Genomic DNA, 24,989 nt, shown 5'->3' with positions numbered 1-24,989 from the left:
TGCCCTTTCAATGTCCTGTAGTGCGGTGCCAGTGCCTAGTACTGATGGGCCCAAAGTGAAAAGAAAGCGCTCTAATCCTGCTCTTGAAGGGGTTTCTTGGTCTTCTATGTCCTTCATGCATGACTTTGTGAACTTGCCCTGGCAAGCCTATGTTGGCAGTGCTTGTGTGTTTTGGGGGTCAGCTGGAGAGCAAATGTCTGTGCAACTTCCACGTAATTCCGCATCTGTGTCTCTTAAGGAGACCATCCAACATTTGGTTGGATGGGGTCACTGAGGATGGTGATCTGGATGCTTATCCTCTTTCACAAAGTGAAACTTCAATCAGAGACGATGCGACACTAGGTGAAGTAGATCAGGGTCTGAGTGCTACTGCAGACCAGGGAAAGAACCCCTCAGTTCGCAGGCTATTCAAGTCTGCTGCTCTGACAGATCTCCTTAGGAGCTCAAGATTGATCATCCTCAGCCTACTACCCAATGTTCTCTGCTCAGCAGGATCCGCTCTCAGCCTATGCCATCCAGACTTGAAGGTCCTTATTTCTGAACACCGAGAAAACCCTGAGTAGTCCCTAAAGGTGGCTAAGGCCATGTGTAAATTATACTCAATGGACCAGGGGTTGCAGCAGATGTTTGCTATGCCAAAAGTGGACTCTGGTGGCTCAGGTAACCATAGAAACAAAGAAACATGATGGCAGATAAAGACCAAATGGCCCATCTAGTCTGCCCATCCGCAGAAACCATGATCTTTTTCTCTCTCCGAGAGAGCCCATGTGCCTATCCCAGGCCCTTTTGAATTCAGACACAGTCTCTGTCTCCACCACCTCTTTTGGTAGACTGTTCCATGCATTTACCACCCATTCTGTAAAAAAGTATTTCCATAGATTACTCCAGAGCCTATCACCTCTTTTTTTTTAGATTTAAATGTGCTTGTCTTAGGTAAAATTCTTTTTTTTAAAAAATCTTTATTCATTTTTAAACTTTCATCAAGTGTACAAAAATTCATAATAAACACTATTAATTAGACCACTTGAACATCTTATCATTATATCCTATAAATATAAATGTAACCCTCCCCCCACCCTCCCTCAAAGCCCATTCTTCATTATAAGATCATAAATTCTACACTTGAAACCCTCCCCCCACACAACATTAAGTGGTGTATAATTAATAGCAAATGGCATTTAATCATGACAAAAAGATGTTAATGGCTCCCATATTTTAATAAAATTTTTATACTTTCCATTCTGTACCGCCAATGATCTTTCCATTCTATATATGTGACATAACGAATTCCACCAGAAATTAAAATTAAGCCTACTATGGTCTTTCCAGTTATTAGTAATATGTTGGATGGCAACTCCAGTCTTGATCAATAAAAGTTTATTATTACACGATATCTGACTCTTTTTTCTCACAGACATTCCAAATATCACAGTATCATAAGATAATGCTACATGGTTTTCCAATAAACAATTTATTTGATCCCAGATTGAATTCCAAAAAGCTAAGATATGGGGACAGTAATACAAAAGATGATCCAAAATCCCTACATCCAGATTACAATACCTATCACCTCTTAACTTTATCCTATGCCCTCTCATTGCAGAGTTTCCTTTCAAATTAAAGCACCTGTCCCTCCCTAGCGAGGGAGGCTTGGTGTTTAAGGATCAACAGGACCATAGGTTGGACATACTGCTGAAAAGGCAATTCGAGGCCTTGACTCTGGTAGTGAAGGCTGATGCAGCAGCCTCCTTTGTGATTTGTGCATGCCACTCTAATTTGCGTAGCCTGGAAGGTGCATCTTTGCACCCTCCTTCCCAGCTGTTGTAGGTGGGAGTGGATTATGTTGTAGGTGTCCGATATGATCTGCTGAGGGCAGTGGGCAAGGTTTCGGCTTATTCTGTGTCTGCCCACAGAATTTTGTGGATCAGACATTGGACTAGGGATTCCATGTCCAAAGCCAGTCTTGACAGGCTTCCTTTCAGGGGCACTGTGCTGTTTGGCAGGGGTTGGATGACCTCATGGATAGCATCCAGGATCACTGTCTGAAGTCGCACCTGGACAGCCGGCCCGGGACTTTTAAAGGTCAGGCCCAGAGACCCTTTTAGAGCACACAGCAGAGATTTTCTGGGAACAGAAAGTCCCAGGGCTCCGCCCCCCAATTGTTAGGGCAGCCTAAGAAATCGCAATGATGCCAGGTCTCAAACCCCTCCATGCAAAATCGGAGGCAGGCTGCAGGACTTCCTTGAAGCATGGGAAGCTATCATGACTGACCAATGGGTTCTGGAAGTTATCCTGGTTCATGGACTCACCGACAGGTCAGCCAGAGAGGGCCACACAAATTTAGGTGACCCTGCAGACGTTACTGGACATTCAGGCCATTGAACAGGTGGTATAATCGGGCTCTTACCGGTACTCCATATACTTTGTTGTGCTCAAGAAAGGGTCAGAAGATTGGAGGCCGATCCTGGACCTCGAGTATCTCAAAGTGGCTCTCATTTTTTTAAAGTGACCCTTCGGTTGGTCACTGCTTCAGTGTAGCCAGGGGAGTTCCTGGTGGCTCTCAACTTGTTGGAGGCATACCTCCACATTCCAATTTTACCAGATCACAGGCACTTCCTATGTTTTTATTTATTTATTTTTTTTAATAGAATATTTATTTATTCAATTTCCATTCTCCCATGGGAGCTTATAACAGTTTACATGAATTTATTCAGGTATTCAAGCATGTTTCCCTGTCTGTCCCGGTGGGCTCACAATCTATCTAATGTACCTGGGGCAATGGGGGAATTAAGTGACTTACCCAGGGTCACAAGGAGCAGCGTGGGTTTTGTCACAATCCTATCCCTAAAATGCAGCTTTTGCCAGGGCAGGCTATGGTCAAGCCTGGTCCAGTGATCCAGAGGGCAAATCACGGGGATAGGATTGTGACCAAGCCTAAGGAAAAACCTAGTTTGCCCTTTAATTCAGTCAGGGCTGAGCTCCAGGGAGGAGAAGAGGAGAGTTGGGACAACCCACAACAGCCCCTGAGAGAGCTCCCTTCCCCTGGCTTCTCCCAGCTGAAGGGAATGATTAGGCTCCCAAAGACAACTAGGGGAAATCGGCAGAAAGCTCCTCCCCCTCCAAGGGCAGGTCAGATTCCCCTGGGTACTTTAGAGGCTGCTCTGAGAAGGAGGAGGGCAGTCTACTCAGGGCCAGACCTGGAAAGGATCTCTCCTGTTGAAGGTGTTCCTGACTGGGAAATGCAGGAGCCTGACACAGACCCTTTGGCCAGCCAGCTACTCAGCGAGGAACCCATGGAGTTTGGAGAAACTTTCAGTCTGCCTGAAGAGGTGCCAATGGAAATGAGTTAAGTGGCAGGGCTGAGAGTTGTAAGATTTATAAACCTCCTGGGTTGGGTTTACACTGTGTGAGAAGGAATGTTTGATTCTTGTATTCCTTTAAATGACCTGTGCTGGCTGTGACTGCCTGCTTGAGTGAAGCAGGAGGAAAAAAGAAAGAAAAAAAAAACGTTTTTCTTTTTGTACTAAACTTTGAATACCTGAAGACCAGAAGTTTAATTATTTTTCTTTCTGGCTGTGGTAATTACCTGAGGGAAGTGAGGAGATAATTGGGGAGAATCCACTTTCCATACAAGGAGGGTTAGTGGGGCCATTCGTGGCATTCTGTTATTCAGAAAAGTTTATAGTGGATTCACTTACTCCCCTCCCCCACATCAGTTCAGTTAAGCTGAGTGGGAAGAAGCCAGCTGAACTTCAGGGCTTGATTACAGCACTACCAGCAGTGCTTGCTATATTGTTGAAAGACTACTGAAGGTTAATGAACCAGCATTTTGGATGTTTGTTTGGACTATAGGATAACTTTACTTACCTGCATTAAGGTGATAGCTGAGCCTTGTGGTTTGGATTCAGCTACATTTTTGTTTATGGATTTTCTCTATAATTGTGGAGTCAGGACTGTGTGTGAAAACAGACTCCCTCATTCCAATTCACAATAAAGCAATTGATTTTGCTCCATGAACTCATTTTTTGTATCATTTATATTTCTTGAGTTATGAAGAGTGGTCCAGAGGGACTTCCTACCTAAAGGAAGCACGTCGAGGTGGCGTTCAGGTGAGCGGAGACCGGCAACACTGAAGGCACAGGTACCGGCTCCGTTACAGTTTGAACCCACAACCTCAGGGTGCTGAGGCTGTAGCTTTAACCACTACGCCACACTCTCCCCTTGAACAGCATTTTCAGTTAGCGGCAGTCTTCCAAACCTTTACCAAGGTGATGACTGTGGTAGCGGCCCATCTCCGCAAGCTGGGCTGGCTTGTCCACCCATACTTGGATGACTGGCTTAACAGAGCCCCCTCGAGAGAGAGGAAGCAAAGAGAGTGGTTAGGACTGTCCTAATGACCCTTCAAGGTCTGGACTGGATTGTCAACTTGAAGAAGAGCCAGCTGCAGCCTGTTCAGTCCCTGGAGTACCTGGGTGTCTGGTTCGACATGGAGAGAGACCGAGTGTTTTTTCCAGAGCAACAGACTGAACCTTTGAAACCAAATCTCAGCAGTCTCCATTGGCCTGAGATTATCTTTAGGTTCTGGGTTTGATGGCCACTATGATAGATGTGGTTCCTTGGGCGAGAGTGCATATGTGCCCCCTGCAATAATAACTTTATTCTTATATACCGCCAACAATCTTGCGACTTCTAGGCGGTTTCATGTGGTTCCTTGGGCGAGAGTGCATATGTGCCCCCTGCAATAATAACTTTATTCTTATATACCGCCAACAATCTTGCGACTTCTAGGCGGTTTACAGTGAGGTGAAACTGTACAGTCGGTGAATTACAGAGTATAACAATGACCATCTGATATTAACAACATTAATAATAACAACAGTTTATATACTGCCGGACCGGGAAGTTCCGTGCTATTTACAATGAGTTAGAAAAGTTTCATTAATTGATTGGGACATTCATAGTTTAGAGATTAGAGGTTAGAGGTTAACAGTTTGCAAGATCAGATATGGGTGGAATTACGAAGGGGGCTATTGTCCTTGTTCGTTACCTATGTAATTCAAGAACAGGTATGTTTTTAGGTGTCTCCTAAATTCGATATAGTTGTTTGAGTGTGTGATTAGTTTTCCTAGGTCTTTGCCCCATAAGGCTGCTTGGTACGATAAAAGTTGTTGATGATGTCTCTTATATCTGCATCCTCTAGCTGGTGGGGAAACAAATTTCAGGTGTGTGCTTCTCTCATGTCTGTTAGTTGGGAATGAGAAGAGGTCTATTATATATTTAGGGGCTAGACCTGATAATACCTTAAAGCAGAGACATCCTAGCTTGAACTTCGTGCGAGCCTCTCTCTCATTGGTCTCCACAGAAAAACCCTCTTCACATTCAACTGCCCTGGAAGACTGCAGCCCGCTATAGCATAGCCTGGTGACTATATCCTCAGTCGTTGACCTGAGGGATGCCTCTTCAGATAGACTCCTGGACCACATTGACAATGGATGACAGCCTTGTGGGCTGGGGGTGTGCTGCAAAGAGTGCCCAATCCAGGGCGGTGGTCTCAGTCGCTGTTGGTTCATCAACAGGCTGGAGCTCCAAGCCATCTGTTTGGCGCTGAAATGGTTTCAGCCCTGGTTGTCGAACAAAGCAGATAGAGTGTCCTTAGACAATGCCACAGTGGTGGCATACGTCAACAAGCAAGGAGGCACCAGGAGTGCCAGGCTCCAGAAGGCAGTGCATACCCTCTTCCAGTGGGTGGAGGCTCATCTTCTAGCCCTTTCTTCAGCCCACATTGCCAGAGTGCAAAATGTAGAAGCAGGCTTTCTCAGCATAGATACACTGGACTTGGGAGAGTGGTCTCTCTCGCATCAGGCATTTCAGACCATTGTTGACCATTGGAGTAACCCTATGTTTGACCTCATGGCGATGGCAAGGAATATGAAAGCCTTCCAATTTTTCAGCCACAGATTCGAGCAAGGAAGCGTTGGGATTGATGCAATGGTTCAACCTTGGCCAGTGGACAAGAACATAAGAACATAAGAATTTGCCTCCGCTGAGGCAGACCAGAGGTCCATTTCGCCCAGCGGTTCGCTCCCGCGGCGGCCCCTCAGGCCTATCACCTGTGTAGTGGTCCCTGACTATTCCTATAACCTAGCTCAACTCCTATCTGTACCCCTCAATCTCCTTATCCTCTAGGAACCTCTCCAAACCTTCTTTGAAGCCCTGTAATGTACTTTGGCCTATCACGGCCTCCGGAAGCGCATTCCATGTGTCCACCACCCTCTGGGTAAAAAAGAACTTCCTAGCGTTTGTTCTAAACCTGCCCCCTTTTAATTTCTCCGAGTGCCCCCTTGTACTTGTAGTTCCCCACATTTTGAAGAATCTGTCCCTGTCTACCTTTTCTATGCCCTTCAGGATTTTGAAGGTTTCTATCATGTCTCCTCTAAGTCTCCGCTTTTCCAGGGAGAATAGCCCCAGCTTTTTCAATCTATCAGCATATGAGAAGTTTTCCATACCCTTTATCAGTTTAGTCGCTCTTCTCTGGACTCCCTCAAGTACTGCCATGTCCTTCTTGAGGTATGGCAACCAGTACTGGACACAGTACTCCAGATGCGGGCGCACCATTGCACGATACAGTGGCATGATGACTTCCTTCGTCTTGGCAGTGATACCCTTCTTAATGATACCCAACATTCGGTTTGCTTTCCTTGAGGCCGTCGCGCATCGTGCTGACGCCTTCATTGTTGTGTCTACCATCATCCCCAGGTCTCTTTCAAGGTTACTTACCCCTAGCAGTGATCCCCCCCATTTTGTAGCTGAACATCGGGTTCTTTTTCTCTACATGCATGACCTTGCATTTTTCTATGTTAAAGCTCATTTGCCACTTTTTTGCCCACTCTTCCAGTATCGCCAGGTCCCTCTGCAGGTCCTCGCAGCCTTCTGCGGTTCTAACCTTGCTGCAGAGTTTGGTGTCATCCGCAAACTTTATAACCTCACATTTTGTTCCCGCCTCCAGGTCGTTAATAAATATATTGAACAGGGGCGGTCCCAGCACCGACCCCTGCGGAACTCCGCTCGTGACCCTTAGCCAGTCTGAGTAGTGGCCCTTTACTCCAACCCTCTGTTTCCTGCCTGCCAGTCAGTTTTTGATCCATCGGTGGACATCCCCCTTGCACCCCGTGGTTCCACAGCTTCTTAAGCAGCTGTTCGTGGGGTACCTTGTCGAAGGCTTTTTGGAAGTCGAGGTAAATGATGTCCATGGATTCCCCTTTATCCATCTGGCTGTTTATTCCCTCAAAGAAGTACAGTAAGTTTGTGAGGCACGACCTTCCCTTGCAGAAGCCGTGCTGGCTCGCCTTCAGCAGTCCATTGTTGTCTATGTGTTCACAGATGCTGTCCTTAACCAGTGCTTCCATCATCTTTCCCGGAACCGAGGTCAAGCTCACCGGCCTGTAGTTTCCCAGGTCACCACTTGAACCCTTTTTAAAGATGGGCGTGACATTTGCTATTTTCCAGTCCTCCGGTATCTCCCCAGTTTTTAAGGATAGGTTACAAATTTGGCGAAGTGGTTCCGCTATTTCGTTCCTTAGCTCTTTGAGAACCCTTGGGTGGATGCCGTCCGGACCCAGTGATTTATCGCTCTTTAGTCTGTCTATCTATCGGAGGACATCTTCTTGTCTTACTTGATCCCCATTTATGATCTCCTCAGGTTCTGGGATATTGGATGTGTCCTCTCTCATGAAGACCGACGAGAAGAACTTATTTAACCTGTCAGCTATCTCTTTTTCCTCCTTTACCACACCCTTCTTGTCTCCATCATCCAATGGTCCCACTTCTTCCCTGGCCGGTTGCTTCCCCATTACGTACCTGAAGAATGATTTGAAGTTTGTTGCATCCCCCTCCAGTCTCTCCTCATATTCTCTTTTTGCTTTCCTAACCACTTGGTGACATTCTCTTTGGTGTCTTTTGTGTTCCTTCTGGTTGTCCTTTGGTCCTTTTTCCATTTTCTGAACGATGCTTTCTTGTCACTTATTGCCTTTTTCACCGCATTTGTTATCCCAGGTTTTTTGTTCGATTTTTTTTTTTGCACCCTTTCCTGAACCTGGGGACGTACAGGTTCTGTGCCTCGTGCACCGTGTCTTTGAGTAGGGACCAGGCTTTTTCTACGGTCTCCATCTTCCCTAAGTTGCCACTGAGTTTCTTTCCCACCATTTTCCTCATGGCATCGTAATTCCCTTTTCTGAAATTGAGTGCTGTCGTTGTGGTTCTTATCACCTTTGTTGACCCACTTTCTAGTTTGCATTGGATCATGTTGTGATCACTCTTTCCTAGTGGTGCTAGTACCGCCACCTCCTTTGCGGGTCCCCCTAGCCCGTTGAGGATTAGGTCAAGAGTGGCATCTCCCCGTGTTGGTTCCGTGACCAGCTGTTCCATGAAACAGTCCCTCATAGCCTCCAGGAAATTGGTCTCCCTCATGAAGTTTGAGTATCCAAAACTTGAGTCAATCCCAGGGTAGTTGAAGTCCCCCATCACCACCACACTTCTGCTTTTGCATACCTGCCTCAATTCAGCTTCCAGGTCCTGGTCGATATTTTCCGGTTGTCCAGATGGGCGATAATACAGTCCAAATTTGATGTCTGCTCCAGTTCCCCCTTGTAGCTTAACCCATAGTGATTCCAAGCCGTCCGCCCTTACTGTTGTTTCCATCCTGGCTGAAGGAATGGAGTCCTTTATATATATCGCTATTCCTCCACTCTTCTTGTGTGTCCTGTCTCTCCTATAGAGTTTGTACCCTGGTATGACCACATCCCATTTGTTGTCATCAGTCTACCATGTTTCTGTGACTCCAATTATGTCCAGGTCCTTTTTACTGGCTATGACTTCCAGCTCTCCCATTTTGGCTGTTAGGCTCCTAGCATTAGTGTATAGGCAATTTAAGTCCTGGTTGTTTGCCTTCCTCGCTGATTCTCCTTGTGGTTTAGCGCTCCTGCCGACCCCCTCATGGGTTGCCAGCCCCCGAGCCTTGTTAACTTCATCCCCATCCTGCGGTGTGTCTGTGTCGTCCTGAGCCTGCTTCCCCATGTTTAGATGCCTCTCTGGCTCCTGTTGTTCTCTCTCAATCCTGCTTTCTAGGTTCATTTGTGCTTTGGGCCCCTGCATTGCATCCTTGGGTCCTTTTTCCAAAAGTTCCCACTCAGTCCCGAGCCCTCTTTTACAATTCCCTGGTTCAGTATCCTTGTTTGATACTTTGGTCCGATGTGTCGAGGTCAGATCGACTGTCGGCTTTCCCCTTCTCCTCATTTTAAAACCAAGTCTATGCCGCTCTGGATGTTGCGTGCCAGCATCCTCATCCCAGTTGTGCTCAGGTGCAGTCCGTCCCTCTTATAGAGCTTGTTCTTCCCCAAAAAAGTTGTCCAGTTCCATACAAAGTGGAAACTCTCTTCTTTGCACCTTCTCCTCAGCCAACTGTTTATTGCTTGCAGCTCGGTCTGCCTCCTTGCATCCGCCCTCGGTACTGGCAGGATCTCTGAGAAGGCTATCTTCTTTGTCCTCAGCTTCAGTTTCCTCCCCAGGATCTTGGACTGCTCAGTTAGTGTAGTTCTGTTGTAGCTCCTCCTACTGACGTCGTTGGTTCCAACGTGGATTATTAATACTGTCTCCTCTGTCTCAGCTCCTTCCAGGATTCTCTCTATTCTGTCAATGACGTCCTTCGTTCTTGCCTCCGGGAGATATGTCACTAGTCGGTCCTCTCTCCCTCCTGCTATGTGACAAACTCCTGTATGTGTTCCCTCCCAAGCCCATGTTGGGAAGAGTGACCAGGCATTGGGACGTATCATCCTGGTGGCTCTGGACTGGTCCCGGCGCCCCTGGTACATGGATCTGGTGCATCTTCAGACCAAATCCCCTGAGGCTGCAGCCACTTCAGGGACTCGTGTCTCAAAATCCAATCATCCTGCCAGATCCAGAACTCTTTGGTCTCACAGCATGGCTCTTGAGCACTCGGCTTGGAGCCGGAAGGGTTACTCAGATCTGGTGGTGTATATGCTTCTGAGAGCTAAGAAACCTGACACATTTATGGTGTATGCCAAGGTCTGGGAGGCCTTTCAATGCTGGTGCCATAGGGAGCAGCTGGACCTGGACATGGTTTCAGTATCGGCTGTCCTGTCTTTCCTGCTAAAATGGCTGGATATGGGACTTGTGGTCTCTTCTATGAAGATGAAAGTGGCTGGGATTTTCTGTTTCAGGTCACATAATGCCAGATTTTCCCTCTTCTAGCACCTGGATGTTGTCAGATTCTTCAAGGGTGCTCTATGGTTAAGGTCTCCAGTTCATCAGCCCTGTCCTTCCTGGAACCTGAATATCATACTGGAGGGGCTATCAAGGCTTCCGTTTGAACCCTTGCCAGATGCCGCTCTCATGGACCTCACTATCAAGACTGTCTTTTTATTTGCCATTACTCCTTCATGCTGTGTCTCCAAACTACAAGCTTTGTCTTGTAGGGACCCTAACCTGCGTATCACAGAGGCCGGCATTTCCTTGTGGACTGTCCCTTCTTTCTTGCCAAAGGTGATTTTGGCATTCCACATCAACCAGGAAGTTTGACTTCTGGCTTTTCAGCTCTCTGGTTCTAAGAATAAAGACAAATTCTTGAAGGTCTGGATGTCCGGAGGGCTGTCTTGTTTTGTTTGTTTTATTTTATTTGTAACCCGCTTTTCCCAAAGCAGCTCACAAGTATAAACACACATAATAAAAAATACATAAAAATACATAAAAACAGTCACACAAATAAGCGACCAGTACCTGAAGATTACAAATGATTTTTGCCTTTCGGACCATATCTTTGTTTTGATGAATCCAGCCAAGAAGGGGGAGACTGGCTTTCAAAGCCGCCATTTCAAGATGGATCCAGTCGGCTATCTCATCCTCCTACATTGTCTGTGGAAAGCAGCCACCTTTCGCTCTTCGATCGCTATCGTCCAGAGGAGTCTCCTCTTGAGCTGAAGCTAGGACATTTCCACTGGATGAAATTTGTTGGGCGGCGACTTGGTCATCCCTCCACACTATCACCAAATTTTATAGAGTGAATGTGGCGGCTCAGTACTCCTCCTCCTTTTGGAGTCTCAGTTTTGAGGGCAGGCTTATGTATCCCACCCGGGGTTTCAAGGATTGCTTAGGTACATTCCTTGGTTCAGCAAACCATCCCTATTGCACTGGAAAAAGAGATTAGGTTCTTACATTGATAATATATTTCCCAGTAGATAGGGATGGTATGCTGAACCCCCGCCCCCCCTCCCCCCACCTATCATGATTGATACGCCTGCCTGGACCATCTGCTGCCTGAAGGCTGCTTCTCTGAATTTTTTGCCAGTTGTGGTAAATTGGAAGACATTGTATATTAATTGTATATAGTTCCCTTGGGGTTTCCCCCTGGGTTACACAATTTCTTATGATTGGCTATTAATAAAGATTTATTGGTTCCTTTCTTCTCCATGGCATGTTATGAGCTGCGTATTTCTTTAATGAGCAGATCAAAGTTTTGCTGGGGGGAGTTCACCTTCACCTGTTCTCTCCTGTAAGGCTGTTGCCAGCTTTGAAACTAACTGACTGGGGACAGCAGAGAGCAGGAAGAAGGAGGAGGTGCTGAAAACACTGATCAGTATCTCCTGCAAAGGACTCGCGCGAGCAAGACCCTTGGTTCAGCATACCACCCCCATCTACAGGAAAAGATATTATCAAGGTAAGAGCCTAATCTCTTTTTAGGATATTCACAATGAATATACATGAGATAAATTTGCTGACATTGGAGACCACATATGAAAATTTACCTCATGCATATTCATTGTGGATATCCTCTAAACCTGATTAGCTGTGGAGTCCTCAGAACAGGTTTGGGAAGCCACTAATGTATCTTACCCAAGCCAGGCACTTAGATATGTAGAGCTTACGAGTATTTTGCATTTTGGAATTCATTACAATTGGAAAATGTCCTAAAAGTTCATGAGAAATGACTTTTTTTTTACATGTAATAAGAGTTAAAAATGAGGAATTTGCACTATAATTGCAGTATATTTTAATTGCTAGATAATCCTTAATTTCCTGTTAAAATTTTCTAGTACTTTCCCTTTTACCAGCGGAACAGTGCTTGGTTTGGGGGGGCCAGGAGCTCTGCCCTAGCCCCGCGGAATCCTACGGTGCAGACTCTCCCCAGCTCCCGACTCCCCACCTACCTCCTCCCTGCGCTGTACTTTTAAATCTTCAAGCAGCTGCTGCGCAGCGTCAGCGAGCAGTCCTGCCCCTGGAAGTAGAATGAAGTACTCCGGGACAGGCTTGCTCACTGACGCTGTGCGGCAGCTGCCGAAAGATTTAAAAATTAGAATACCAAGAAGCGGGTGGGAGGGCGGGCACCAATCGAGAGACCACCAATCTTTGGAGAGGCCCCGGCCCCTGTGGCCTCCCCCGTTCCCACGCCTATGTGTGGACTAGAAAGTGATGGTTACTTAGGGAGTGAGATTATTAGTGTTTAGTCATTTCTGCTTTGCTTTATCCTTTTTCTGTTATTTGTTGGAAAAATGTATAATTGCTAATAAAAAAATATAGAGTTTATAAGGCTTGATTCTGCTGAAAAAAAATCTCTTTACTACTCACCATCTAGTTGTTATTACAACTGCTACCATATAATGTCTTCAGTGTTGCTAGCTAAAATGTAAAAGGTTGCAACTCCTTTTACAGACTGATGCTCAAATATCTCTGGAAAGACAGGGTTTGACGGCACATTCATGACATTACAATCATGTTATTCTCAGATGCAGGTGCTTCCACTAGAGCAGGAGTTTCCAAAGTATGGCCCACGGGCCAGATCCGGCCCGCACCACGGGATGCTGATAGATATCAAATGCATTAATTAAAATTGTCTTCAAAATACTGTATACTGATATTCCATATTATGTTAATATTATTCACAACTTTAATACTGAATCATAATTGTATACTTCGCAATATTTCTTTGTACTTGGTCGGCTTCGATTAAGTGTCAATTCGCGGCATTGTAGGTAGCTCTGGCGCTGTGACTAATCTTTAAATCGAATATGGAAGTTCATTACTAGTCATTACGGTTAATTGTCCATAAGAATACTTGCAGTGGTACAGTGTAATACTCAATTTGCAATTGCATAAATTTATAATTTGTGATGACAATATGAGAATTTGCTGGTAGTATTTGTCAGCATTAATATATAATAATTAAATCTCACATACTCTGTAATTAGTTTATAAAATTTTCTGCTTTCAATAAAACTCATATATCTAGAGCTATTTATCTTTTCTTTTTGTTACTATGGCCTGCTGAAAAGTGCTGAAGTACCCAATGTGACCCTTGCGGCGAAAAGTTTGGAGACCCCTGCACTAGAGTAACCTGAAATACTTTGTTGGACAAATAACTAAGAATAGGACAATAATTTCTAATCAATGAAATATCATAACGTGTTTAAGACCTATCACAAAGAAGGATTTCTTTCCACAGCTTTCAAGGTGCAGCAGTGCCTTATTCAACGTATGGCCCTCCATCACTGCATTCCAGCTCTGCACCTCCTTCATCCATCCAACACGTGACAAATCAGCTCAGCAATATGCAGCTCAATGCCTGTGGTACATATCTCTTTCTTCATTTCTCCAAGCTCAGGACCATAAAAATGAGGTTTCATCTGTCTGTTTTCTCTACTTAGATTGCAACAATAGGTAAATGCAGTGGCGTACCTAGGGGGTGTGACACCCGGGGCCAATTATTTTTTAACACCCCCCCCCTCCCAATATAAAAAAATATTTTTAGTCATTTTTTTAATTTATTTTTATAGCCCGTCCTCTCCAGAAAGCTCAGAACAGGTCACGGTGTTACAATATGACATTACAGAGTTACAACCTCTTCAACCCCATGATAGTGTTGTGGTGTAAACAAACAAATAAAAAGGGCTTTTTCTCTTTCTGGGGTAGATTCTCAAAATTAAAATTTGCCTTTAACTTGCTTGCTAAACCGGTTCCAGCCAAATTAGTGTGCATGTATTTTCGTGGCAGATTATCAAAACGGCTTACTGAGGTCTTTTCTGAGTTTTCTAGCAGTCTCCGTTACCACGTTTGCCTCCCATGCATCTCTCCCTGCACTCTACAGCCCCCTCCCCCCAGCCAGCATCCTTCCCCCTTTCCTGGTACTCTTATCTTTCTTTCCTTCCACCGGGTCCGCTCCGTCCTTCTTTCCTTTCCATCCCCCTACCCTCATTACCTCCGTTCGGCGCACGCGGCGAGATCCCCCCAAACTCCTCCAGAGCTCTTCTTCTGCCTTCTGGTGACGCCACTTCTTGTTTCTGGCAGAGTGGAGCAGAGGGAAGGCTCCGCTCCAGTGCGATCACTGCGACCGCCAGAGCGAGAGAGTCAGAGAACAGTGGCCAGAGGAGGGAGGGAATGGGGGAGGGGGGCGCACTCAACCTCTTTGCAGCACTCACTGGATGGGGAGGGGAGGACTGAAAAGGACTAGAGCTCCGGCTTGTTCGCCTGCATGTGTCTGACGTGAAGCCTTCCCTCCGGCGTCAGCAAGCAGGAAAAGACGAGCCTCTTGGCTCAAGCTGGCTCCAACCCCGCAGGATCCCTGAGACCACAAGGGGGCGTCCCCACGAGATCCCCGTGACCTGAGGGTGGAACCTGTGGGATTCCCGTCATGCCCGTTCCCGTGCAGCTCTCTAATACAAAGGTGTACCATAAAAAGAAATTAGGCACTTACAAATAGCACAAAATACGGCAATAAAAATTATTACAAACTCAAGGAAATTTGACCAAGTCGCTCCACTTCTTAAAAATGCTCACTGGCTCCCATTCTCTTTCAGAATTACCTATAATAGCCCTTTTAGCCTTTAAAATTCAACAGTCAAAATCACCATCTTTCTTGAGCAGACTTCTAATCCCGCATGCAACACCTAGGACACTCGAATCCTAACATCACCAGACCCACCCAAAAATTCAATATCCCGTCCAGGAAAACTAGGGTCATCCCTCTCCTTCAGAATCATAGAGCTCTGGAATAACCTTTCTACCCCACTTCGGAATCTGGGCGCCCTCCAACTTTTCCGAAAACATCTGAAAACCTGGCTATTCTCAAAAATGTAATATGTCCTCCTCTTTGTTATACTAAGTCCCTCTAAACTTTCTCTATACTGTCCTGTTACCCTCTTTGGAGTTCAAGATATGGGTTTTTTATTGTTAATCGCTTAGCAATTTCTTATATAAGCATTTTATCAAATTTTAATACAAACTTGAAACTTTATTTTCATAGCCTCTTTACCCACTCTCCTTTGCCCTCTCCAACTGCACGCTGCTGCTGTGGTGTAAACAAAACAAAAAAGACTTTTTCTCTCCTTGTTAGGTCCTAGCTCACGCTCACTGTCTAACACCAGCTCTGCCAGGATACACATTTCAAATCTGACATATTGTAATCACAAAATAGAAAATGAAATTATTTATTCTACTTTTTGTTGTCTGGTCATTTTATTATTCAAATCAAATTGATCCCTGGTTCTGTTAACTCGCTCGTCAGGGTCTCCTGCCCATTTGACATATTTTTTCTTTCTCTGTGCTCACCATTCATCTTCCATCTCTGTATCTTCCCTTCCACTGCCATATCCAACATTTCTGTTTCTTTCCCACCATCTACCATCTCTCTCTCTCTCTCTCTCTCTCTCGTGGTCTGGGTCACACCTCTCTATTCCCCTCCCTTCCTCTTCACCATTATCATGTGCAATATATCTTTCTCTCTCCCCATGCACCATCTCTCCCTGTTTTTTACCCTATGATCAACATTTCTCCTTCTCTCTTCTCCATGCATGTCTCCCTTCCCTCCACCATAAACAAGGTTTCTCCCTCTCACCCCTTTCTACCTCTTTGTTGAATCTCCCTTCCTCTTCGCCAGCCCATGTCCAAAAATTATTCCTCTCACCTCTCTCCCCCTATGTACATCAGCTTTCCATCCCTCCCTCCAATCCCCCTGTGTAGCAGTTTTCCATCCCTCCCATCCCCCTGTGCAGCACCTCCAGACCCGACTGACACCCCCACCATGAGATTTGACATTCTTTTGGGCCTCCAAAGGGAGCGGTGGTGGTGGCAGATCGTTTGAAGCAGCATCAAACGGGCTGTTTGTGTTCTGCTCTGCTAGGGCTTCTCTCTGCTGCATCATCAGTGACAGTGACATGGCAGAGGGAAGGCCCCAGCAGCCAGGCCACAAGAAACCTGTTCAGAGTTCTGCCTCCAACAACTGGCCACCACCACCGCTGCTGCTGCTGTAGAAGACAGGCCCGAAGGTATGTGAGTTCTCTCTGTCGGCAGCCTTAACTTGCTGCTCTGCTGGTGTCAGGCTTTCCTCTATGCCAGTCTCACCTACTTCCTGCTTCTGTGAAGGCAGGACCTGTCAAAGAGGAAAGCCCAACGCCAGCAGAGCAGTGAAATTCCTGGACCATGACGCTGACCCTGGGAGCACCCCTTCATAGTCTGCACCCGGGGCGGACCGCTCCCACCCCTTGGTATGCCACTGGTTAAATGTTGTATATTCAGTTCAAAGAGTTTTGTTACAGAAAATTGCTGAAAGTAAGAAAAGAAGAATTAAATCCAAGGAAAAATTACTTTAAAAATTGAGTCTTTAAATCCATTTTACTAAAGATAATGCAGAATTTCTTTATTTGGAATTACTGCAACATTCACTGTGGATCTCATTTCCTAATGGTTGCCACGTTTCAAAAAAATATATAGTGGAGTTAGAAAAGGTGCAGAGAAGGGTGATAAAAATGATAAAGGGGATAGCATGACTTCCCTATGAGGAAAGGCTAAAGTGGCTAGGGCTCTTCAGCCTGGAGAAGAGACTGCTCAGGTGAGGTTTATTGAAAGCTTCTGTGCTGCAACTAATGACTGGGGAGTCAATTCAGAGTGGTTTACATGAGCTTCTGTAAAGGTGTTACAATACAGAGTTAGGGTTTTCTGAGATGGTTTTAAATACAGACACATTTATACCATAGTAAATCATCCTACATATATAGATATGATAGAGATCTATAAAATACTGAGTGAAGTGGAAAAGGTAGACGCGAATCGCTTGTTTATTCTTTCCCAAAATACTAGGACTAGTGGGCATTTATTTAAAAATTTATATACCGCAATGAAAAAAATAAGGACATAAGAGTTGCCATATTGGGACAGACCGAAGATCCATCAAGGCCAGTATCCTGTTTTGAACAGTGGCCAATTCAGGTCCCAAGTACCTAGCTAGATCCTAAGTAGTAAAACAGATTTTATGCTGCTTATCCTAGGAATAAGCAATGGATTTCCTCAAGCCATCTCATTAATGGCTTATGGACTTCTCCAAACCTTTTTTTAAACTCTGATAAGCTAACTGATTTCACCACATTTTCCAGCAACAAATTCCAGAGTTTAATTACGCATTGTGGGAAGAAATTTTTTCTCCAGTTTGTTTGAAATCTACTTAGTAGCTTCATCACATACCTCCTAGTCCCATTATTTTTGGAAAGAGGAAACAAGTGATTCATATTTACTAAGTAGTAGATATAAAACAAATCGGAGAAAATTTTTCTTCACTCAACGTGTAATTAAACTATGGAATTCGTTGCCAGAGAATGTGGTGAAATCAGTTAACTTAGCAGGGTTTAAAAAGGTTTGTATAATTTCCTAAAAGAGAAGTCCATAGGCCATTATTGAGATGACTTGAGGAAATCCACTGCTTATTCCTAGGATAAGCAGCATAAAATCTGTTTTACTACTTGGGATCTAGCTAGGTACTTGGGACCTGGGTTGGCCACTGTTGGAAACAGGATACTGGGCTTGATGGTCCTTTGGTCTGTCCCAGTATGGCAGCTCTTAAGTTCTTATGTGAACCAAGTCTAGGACAATCAAGCCATTGTGACATCTCTGATGAGGTTGGCTCTTAGGCATTGGTGGAATGAGACATCACAATCTCAGCTCTGGAATGTTGCTACTCTTTGGGTTTCTGCCAGGTGCTTGGAACATGGGTTGGCCACTGTTGGAAGCAGGATACTGGGCTTGATGGACCTTCGGTCTGTCCTAGTGTGGCAACTTTTATGTTCTTAAAGAATGTCTTGTGAATGTTTGAGCATGGGAGCCTTCTAAATCTTTAATGTATTTCATTAATGGGGGTTGTTTTGCATAGGCTCTGGTGTTGCACCAAATTCTCACCTGCCTCCTGGACCACCACTTTTGACATCTCATCAAGTCCTTCCAACCCAGCACATGCTACCTCCTCCTGCAACGGCTGTGTCTCAGATACCTCCAGCAGCAACAGGTGCTCTAAATGGACCATTAGGGACCCTACAAGATGGAATCCCTACATCTAATATTCCAAATCTTAACTTCCAACAGCAGTTGCCTGAACAACCTGCAGGTCCCAATTATCATCCACAGTCAGGTAGGCAAGGGTGCCAATTGTCTTCTTTAAAAGGGAGAAATAGCCAGAGGACATGACTACCTATGAATAAAACTGGGTGGCAATGGCATTTTTTGTTTGTTACTGATGGAAGTCTGCCTTGCTGTCACTATTTCTCTCAATTTAATCCAGTATCTGCTCTAAAGTTCATGATATGGTGTTGTGAGTGCATGTTATAGTACCCTACAGCACCTTAATAGGTAACATTTTTTGGCCCAGTAGTTCCTCCTTTCTTCTTTTTCTTCCAGCTTAGTCGAAATCTTTGCTGGAATCCTGGTGCCATGAGCATTCATTCACAGCTGCCTGGGGCTTTTTTCTCCTATCATAGGAACAGTTCTGAAACTGGGAGCTGTGTGTCTGGGCTTCAAGTGGAACATATACAGTAGAATCTCACTTATCCAGCACCTTGGGGATTGGTGGATACTGGATAACCGTTTTCCCAGTTGATTGAGTGCTGTGTTAGAACACAGATCTCTATCCCCCCTCCCTCCCACCCTGAAGCACCAGCACATCAGCGATCCTGAGCCACAAAGCTCTCCTCCCTCCCTCAAACCCCAAAGTGACAGAAGCAGGCGGTGGTCCTGAGCCACAAACTCCCTTGTGCCCTCCCTCCCTCCCTTCCTTACTCAAAGCGCAACCAGTCATCAGGAGGCAGCCTCAAAACAGGCTGCTTGCGGCCAGCCCCGGCAGGGCCTTTCCTCTGATGCATCAATGCATCAGAGGAAAGGCCCTGCCAGGGCTGGCCGCCAACAGCCTATTTTGAAGCCACCTCTTGCTGACCAGCTGTGCTTCAGGAAAGGAAGGGAGGGAGAGAGCATGCGAGCGAGGGGGTTCATGGCTCAGGACCACCGCCTGTTTCTGCTACTTCGGGGCTTGAGGGAGGGAAGAGGGATTTGCGGCTCAGGACCCCCTTCCAGGATGGTGCTTTGGGGTGGAGGGAGGGGGTTCTGTCTCAGTTGCTTGGGGGCTAGAGGGAGGGAGGGAGGGAGAAAGCGGGATTTGTGGCTCAGGACTGCTGCTGCTGGCACTTCAAGTGACTTATTTTTTTCACTGGAGATTTGTTTTCCGGTTAATTGAAAGCCGGTTAACTGAGATTCTACTGTATCATGGATTCTAAATCCAGTCACCAGGTGTCACCCTTGTTGATGGCCTCCAAAAAAGCTGTCACTGCTGCCTCTGCAACACCCTAAATCAACTTAGGGAAGGGAGGACGAGACAGAAATTGAACCCAGGTCCCTTCATAAGGCTATGAGAAATGATAGCCCATTTCTTTAAGGCCTTTTTCTACATTTCAACTGCAGGAACACTGATAAATTTCATTTAATGTAGTATATTATAAACCATATCTAGGATTTGACATGCCATAACTTGAACTGTCACCACAGTTGCTACCAGCAGGGGACATTACTACATAACTGAATTAATGGGAGAGGGGGTAGTTATTAAGATGCATTATGGTTATAACATGATATTTGCCTTAAATGGCAATAATGTGTGTTTATATTACTTTCGTGCACATTTCTACTAGTTAGTGCGGAATATAGAGTAATCAGATACAAAGCATGCAATTATATATATATACTAGTGTTTAAGCCTGTTAGATTAACGGCCGCTAAAATAGATGTGTAGACCGCTGTCTGTCTGGGTTTTTTTCTTTGTCTCTCTCTCCTAGGACGTTGGCTGTCTGTCTGTCTGTCTGTCTGTCTGTTCCCTCTCTGTCTGTCTTTTTTTCTGTCTGTCTCTCTCCCTGGCTCACTACCTGCCTGTATTTCTCTGTTGTGCCATGCCTGCCTGTCTCTCCATGGCCCCCTTCTGTTCCCCCCCTCCCAGAGCAAAGCATGAATGCTATATGCCCCCCAGCATACTCCTCCCCCAAAGCAGCCCCCTTTCCCTCTCCCCCTCCACTTCTTACCAGCATGGGACACCTTGCAGCACCCGCACGACACCCTCCTGCCGTTGCTGAGACAAACCGCCGCTCAATCCACTGCATGCGCCCCAAGCCGGCGCACGTACCGCAAGGTGCCCCAAGCCGTTGCACGCGCCACAAGCCGCCCAACGCGCCACAAATGGAATTTGGCATGGAGGTACACATCACGGCGGCAGGGATCACGGCCTCCTAAGTGCGCATGTACGCTTAAGGTTTTATTATAGAGGATATATGCAAATATATTCTTCCGGGAGACTGTTCCGTGCATCTACCATCCTTTCTGTAAAAAAGTATTTCCTCAGATTACTCCGGAGCCTATCACCTCTTAACTTCATCTTATGCCCTCTCATTGCAGTTTCCTTTCAAATTAAAGAGACTCAACTCATGCGCATTTACATTACATAGGTATTTAAACGTCTCTATCATTTCTCCCCTCTCCTGCCTTTCCTCCAAAGTATACAGATTGAGATCTTTAAGTCCATCCCCAAACACCTTATGATGAGGACCATGCACCATTTTAGTAGCCTTATTCTGTACCGACTCCATCCTTTTTATATCTTTTTGAAGGTGGAGTCTCCAGAATTGTACATAATATTCTAAATGAGCGACCAAGATGATAAAGGGGAGGAACTCCTCTTGTATGAGGAAAGACTAAAAAAGTTAGGCCTTTTCGGCTTGGAAAAGAGACGGCTGAGGGGGAAATACTTGTATGATTGAAGTCTACAAAATCCTGAGTGGAGTAGAACAGGTACAAGTGGATCGATTTTTCAATCCGTCAAAAATTTCAAAGATTAGGGAACACTCAATGAAGTTACCGGTACATGGAAATACTTTTAAAACCAATAGGAGGAAATATTTTTTCACTCAGAGAATAGTTAAGCTCTGGAATGCATTACTAGAAGTTGTGGTAATAGCGGATAGTGTAGCTGGTTTTAAGAAAGGTTGGACAATTTCCTGGAGGGAAAGTTCATAGTCTGTTATTGAGATAGACATTGGGAAACCACTGTTTGCCCTGGATCGGTAGCATGGAATGTTACTACTCTGGGTTTTGCCAGGTACTAGTGACCTAGATTGGCCAACATGAGGATGGGCTACTGGGCTAGTCATGCCTCTTCCTATGCACCCTAGCAACTTTCTAGCTTTCAAAATCACCTTTTCAACCAGTTTGTCCACCTTTAGATCGTCACGTACAATCACACCCAAGTACCCTCTTCTGTTGTTCATATAAGTTCATAATCCCCCTAAATTGTACCGTTCCTTCCAGTTTTTGCAGCCCAAATATATAACCTTGCATTTCTTAGCATTAAATTTTAGCTGCCAAATTTCAGACCTTTCGTCAAGCTTTGCCAGGTCTTTCTTCATGTTATTCACATCATCCTTGGTGTCTACTCTATTGCAGACTTTGGTATCATCCACAAAGTGCTGCAATATCATTTATAAAAATGTTAAAAAGAACAGGCCCAAGAACAGAACCTTAAAGCACACCACTGGTAACATCTGTTTCCTCAGAATGATATACCCTCAGTCGTCTTCCACTCAACCAGTTCCTCACCCAACCTGTCACTTTGGGTTCCATTCCGAGGGCGCTCAGTTTATTTATTAGAAGTATGTGTGGAGCACTGTCAAAGGCTGTGCTAAAATCTAAATACACCACATCTAGCAAACTCCCTCTATCCAATTCTCTGGTCACCCAGTCAAAGAAATTGATCAGATTTGACTGACAAGACCTACCTCTAGGGAATCAATGTTCCCTCTGATCCTGTAATCTGGTTCCATAGTTTTCAATTGAACAATCCACTGCTATTCCTTTTGAAGTAAAATTTTCTCCATTAAAGTTCTCTTTCAATTCACAAAAAAATAGAGTAATTAATGACAATATTTGGATTTATTCATTACTCTTTCCCTGATTGGAGTTGTTAAAGGTTTTCTGGAAGCCACAGGTTAATGGAATATCTCTCAGAAAATGCAGAGGTACAAGGGGTCTGGTCTGTTGTACAGATAAGTGACTACTATAGGAGGGAGACAGCAAAGGCAAAGATGTAGGGGAAAGAATGAAGAGAGGTATTAAAGAAGGGTCAGGCAGCAAGGAGGAAAATGGCCTCTGCTGAGCTCAGGGTATGTGAGAAAGGGGCTGAAATAGAAATTAGGGTGGATGTAGGGGAGTTCAGATTTGTGAAAGACAGGATGGAAAGTCAACAGGCCATAAAAGTAAATACGATCATAGAAACATAGAAATAGACGGCAGATAAGGGCCCACGGCCCATCTAGTCTGCCCACCTTAATGTCCCTCCCCTACCTTTGCCCTGTGAATAGATCCCATGTGCCGATCCCATTTGGCCTTAAAATCAGGCACGCTGCTGGCCTCAATCACCTGTAGTGGAAGACTATTCCAGCGATCAACCACTCTTTCAGTGAAAAAGAATTTCCTGGTGTCACCTCGTAGTTTCCCGCCCCTGATTTTCAACGGATGCCCTCTTGTTGTTGTGGGACCCTTGAAAAAGAAGATATCTTCCTCCGCCTCGATGCGGCCCGTAAGATACTTGAACGTCTCGATCATGTCCCCCCTCTCTCTGCGCTCCTCGAGCGAGTATAGCTGTAATTTGTCAAGCCGTTTTTCGTATGGTAGATCCTTGAGTCCCAAGACCATCCGGGTGGCCATTCTTTGCACCGACTCCAGTCTCAGCACATCCTTACGATAATGCGGCCTCCAGAATTGCACACAGTACTCCAGGTGGGGCCTCACCATGGATCTATACAATGGCATAATGACTTCCGCCTTAAGACTGACGAAACCCCTCTCTTTAAACATTACTATTGGCTACCAATTGCTTATTAGAACTCAATTTAAGATTCTAGTGCTTACTCATATAGCATTTTATACTATGGTTCCTGACTATTTAAGCTCATTGACAATTCCTTGTTCTCTAGCGCGTATGTTAAGATCGATTGGTACTTTCAGCCGTAAATAGAACAAGATGGGAATACACTCATAATAAAGCTTTCTTTGATTTAACACCTAACCTTTGGAATAGTCTCCCAAGGCATATTAGGTCTGAAACAAATATCAAGGCTTTTAAGACACTGTTAAAAACTTACTTCTTACAGTCGGCATTTGGGAGACTCTTTGCCAGTAGATCATATCTATTGAGAATTCAGTGGGCATTCCTTAAATGCACAATGTAATTAATATTTGTATATGATGTTTGAGTATTCTCTGTATGCTATCCTATCCTCTATGGCGTTCCCTTTTATTTATTTATTTTGTAATTGTATTGATGTAAACTATGTTAAGATTTGGCAGTATATCTAATTTTAATAAACGAATGCATAGCATAGGTTTTAGCACCAGCAGTGGTGGTAACTGCATCAGCCCAGTTACCACTGCTGCCAGCACTAAAACCCATGCTAAGCATTTGTAAAAGAGGGGGATAGAGTGATATGTTCGGTGACCAGAAGACAGATTTGCAGAGAAGAACAATTATTTTGTGTTATCTAGATGATTGTAACTAATAACTTGTATATGTTTTCCTTGTGCTAATGTGATATTTCAGCAAATAGCTATGGTCCTCAGTTGGCTGGATCTCAGCTCTCCTATCCTGGGGCCCCTCCTGGAAGTGTGTCTCACCTGACTGGTCCACCTCAGAAGAAACTGGATCCTGACTCCATTCCAAGTCCTGTAAGTGATGGATTACAATTGACATAAATATTTTCTTCTGATATGCCTTACTGATATAATAATAATAATAGCAGTTTATATACCACATGACCGTGAAGTTCTATGCGGTTTACAATGATTAGAGATTAGTGGCTAACAGTTTAAGGGATCAGTTGTTATGGGAGAGACTGTGATGGGAGAAATTGTACAGATTCGTTACCTAGGTACTTATTTAATTATTTAGATTTCTCTTCCATTCTCCCAGGAGCTCAGAACGGGTTACAATTGACATTCAGAGTAAACTTACAGGACAAAAAAATTATAGGCATTCGAAGAAGAGGCAGGTGAGGGGACGTTTTTACAGTTATGGGCCCTCAGTGGTGGAATATGTTACCACAGTATATCCGTTCCGAACCTGATTCTGTTAAATTCAAATCTCTTTTAAAGACTTATTTATTTAATGATGCCTATGATTTTTAACACAATTTCTGAATTCTTTTTTATATTGTGCTCTGGTTTTTTTACAATACCTTCCCTATTGTTCTTTCCTTTTTTTTAACAACACCCCATTATTGTAACTTTTCCCCCTTTTCCTTAATTCATGTATGTATCGTTTATATCTTGTATTTTTGAACTATTTTGTAAGTTTCTTATATTAAAATTGTATTATGTACATCGCCTAGAATTTATAATAGGCGATTCATCAAAAACCGAATAAACTTGAAACTTGACGTAGAGAGAGAAGAGAAGGGGGATGAGGGAAGGGAGGGAAGAGAGAAGGAGCGGTAGTGGAGCAAGGCATCAGAGGAAGGGAAGCAGGGAACAGGAGAAGGAGGAAAAAGGAAGGGGAGCTAGTCCATTAACACTGTTCAATTGAAGAGATGGGTCTTCAGTGTTTTCCAAAAGATCATCAAAGAGTCTTGTGATCTTAT

At 44.7% G+C, this 24,989-nt stretch overlaps 1 protein-coding gene across 2 annotated transcripts in view; it reads left to right on the top strand.

Annotated features, from left to right (window-relative positions):
* Positions 1–24,989, top strand: part of SEC24D (SEC24 homolog D, COPII coat complex component) — a 255,374-nt gene that overhangs the window by 41,166 nt on the left and 189,219 nt on the right. For both annotated transcript variants that reach the window (XM_033938041.1, XM_033938046.1), the window contains exons 4-6: positions 13,511–13,635; positions 18,203–18,457; positions 23,954–24,078. In XM_033938041.1, coding sequence (XP_033793932.1) covers positions 13,511–13,635; positions 18,203–18,457; positions 23,954–24,078 — 505 coding nt within the window. The remainder of the gene's footprint in view (positions 1–13,510; positions 13,636–18,202; positions 18,458–23,953; positions 24,079–24,989) is intronic.

This window comes from Geotrypetes seraphini, chromosome 1, assembly GCF_902459505.1.
Source record: "Geotrypetes seraphini chromosome 1, aGeoSer1.1, whole genome shotgun sequence".
Classification (NCBI taxonomy): domain Eukaryota; kingdom Metazoa; phylum Chordata; class Amphibia; order Gymnophiona; family Dermophiidae; genus Geotrypetes; species Geotrypetes seraphini.
The sequence above is the reverse complement of the archived record's forward strand: the minus strand, read 5'-3'. Positions and strand labels throughout refer to the sequence as shown.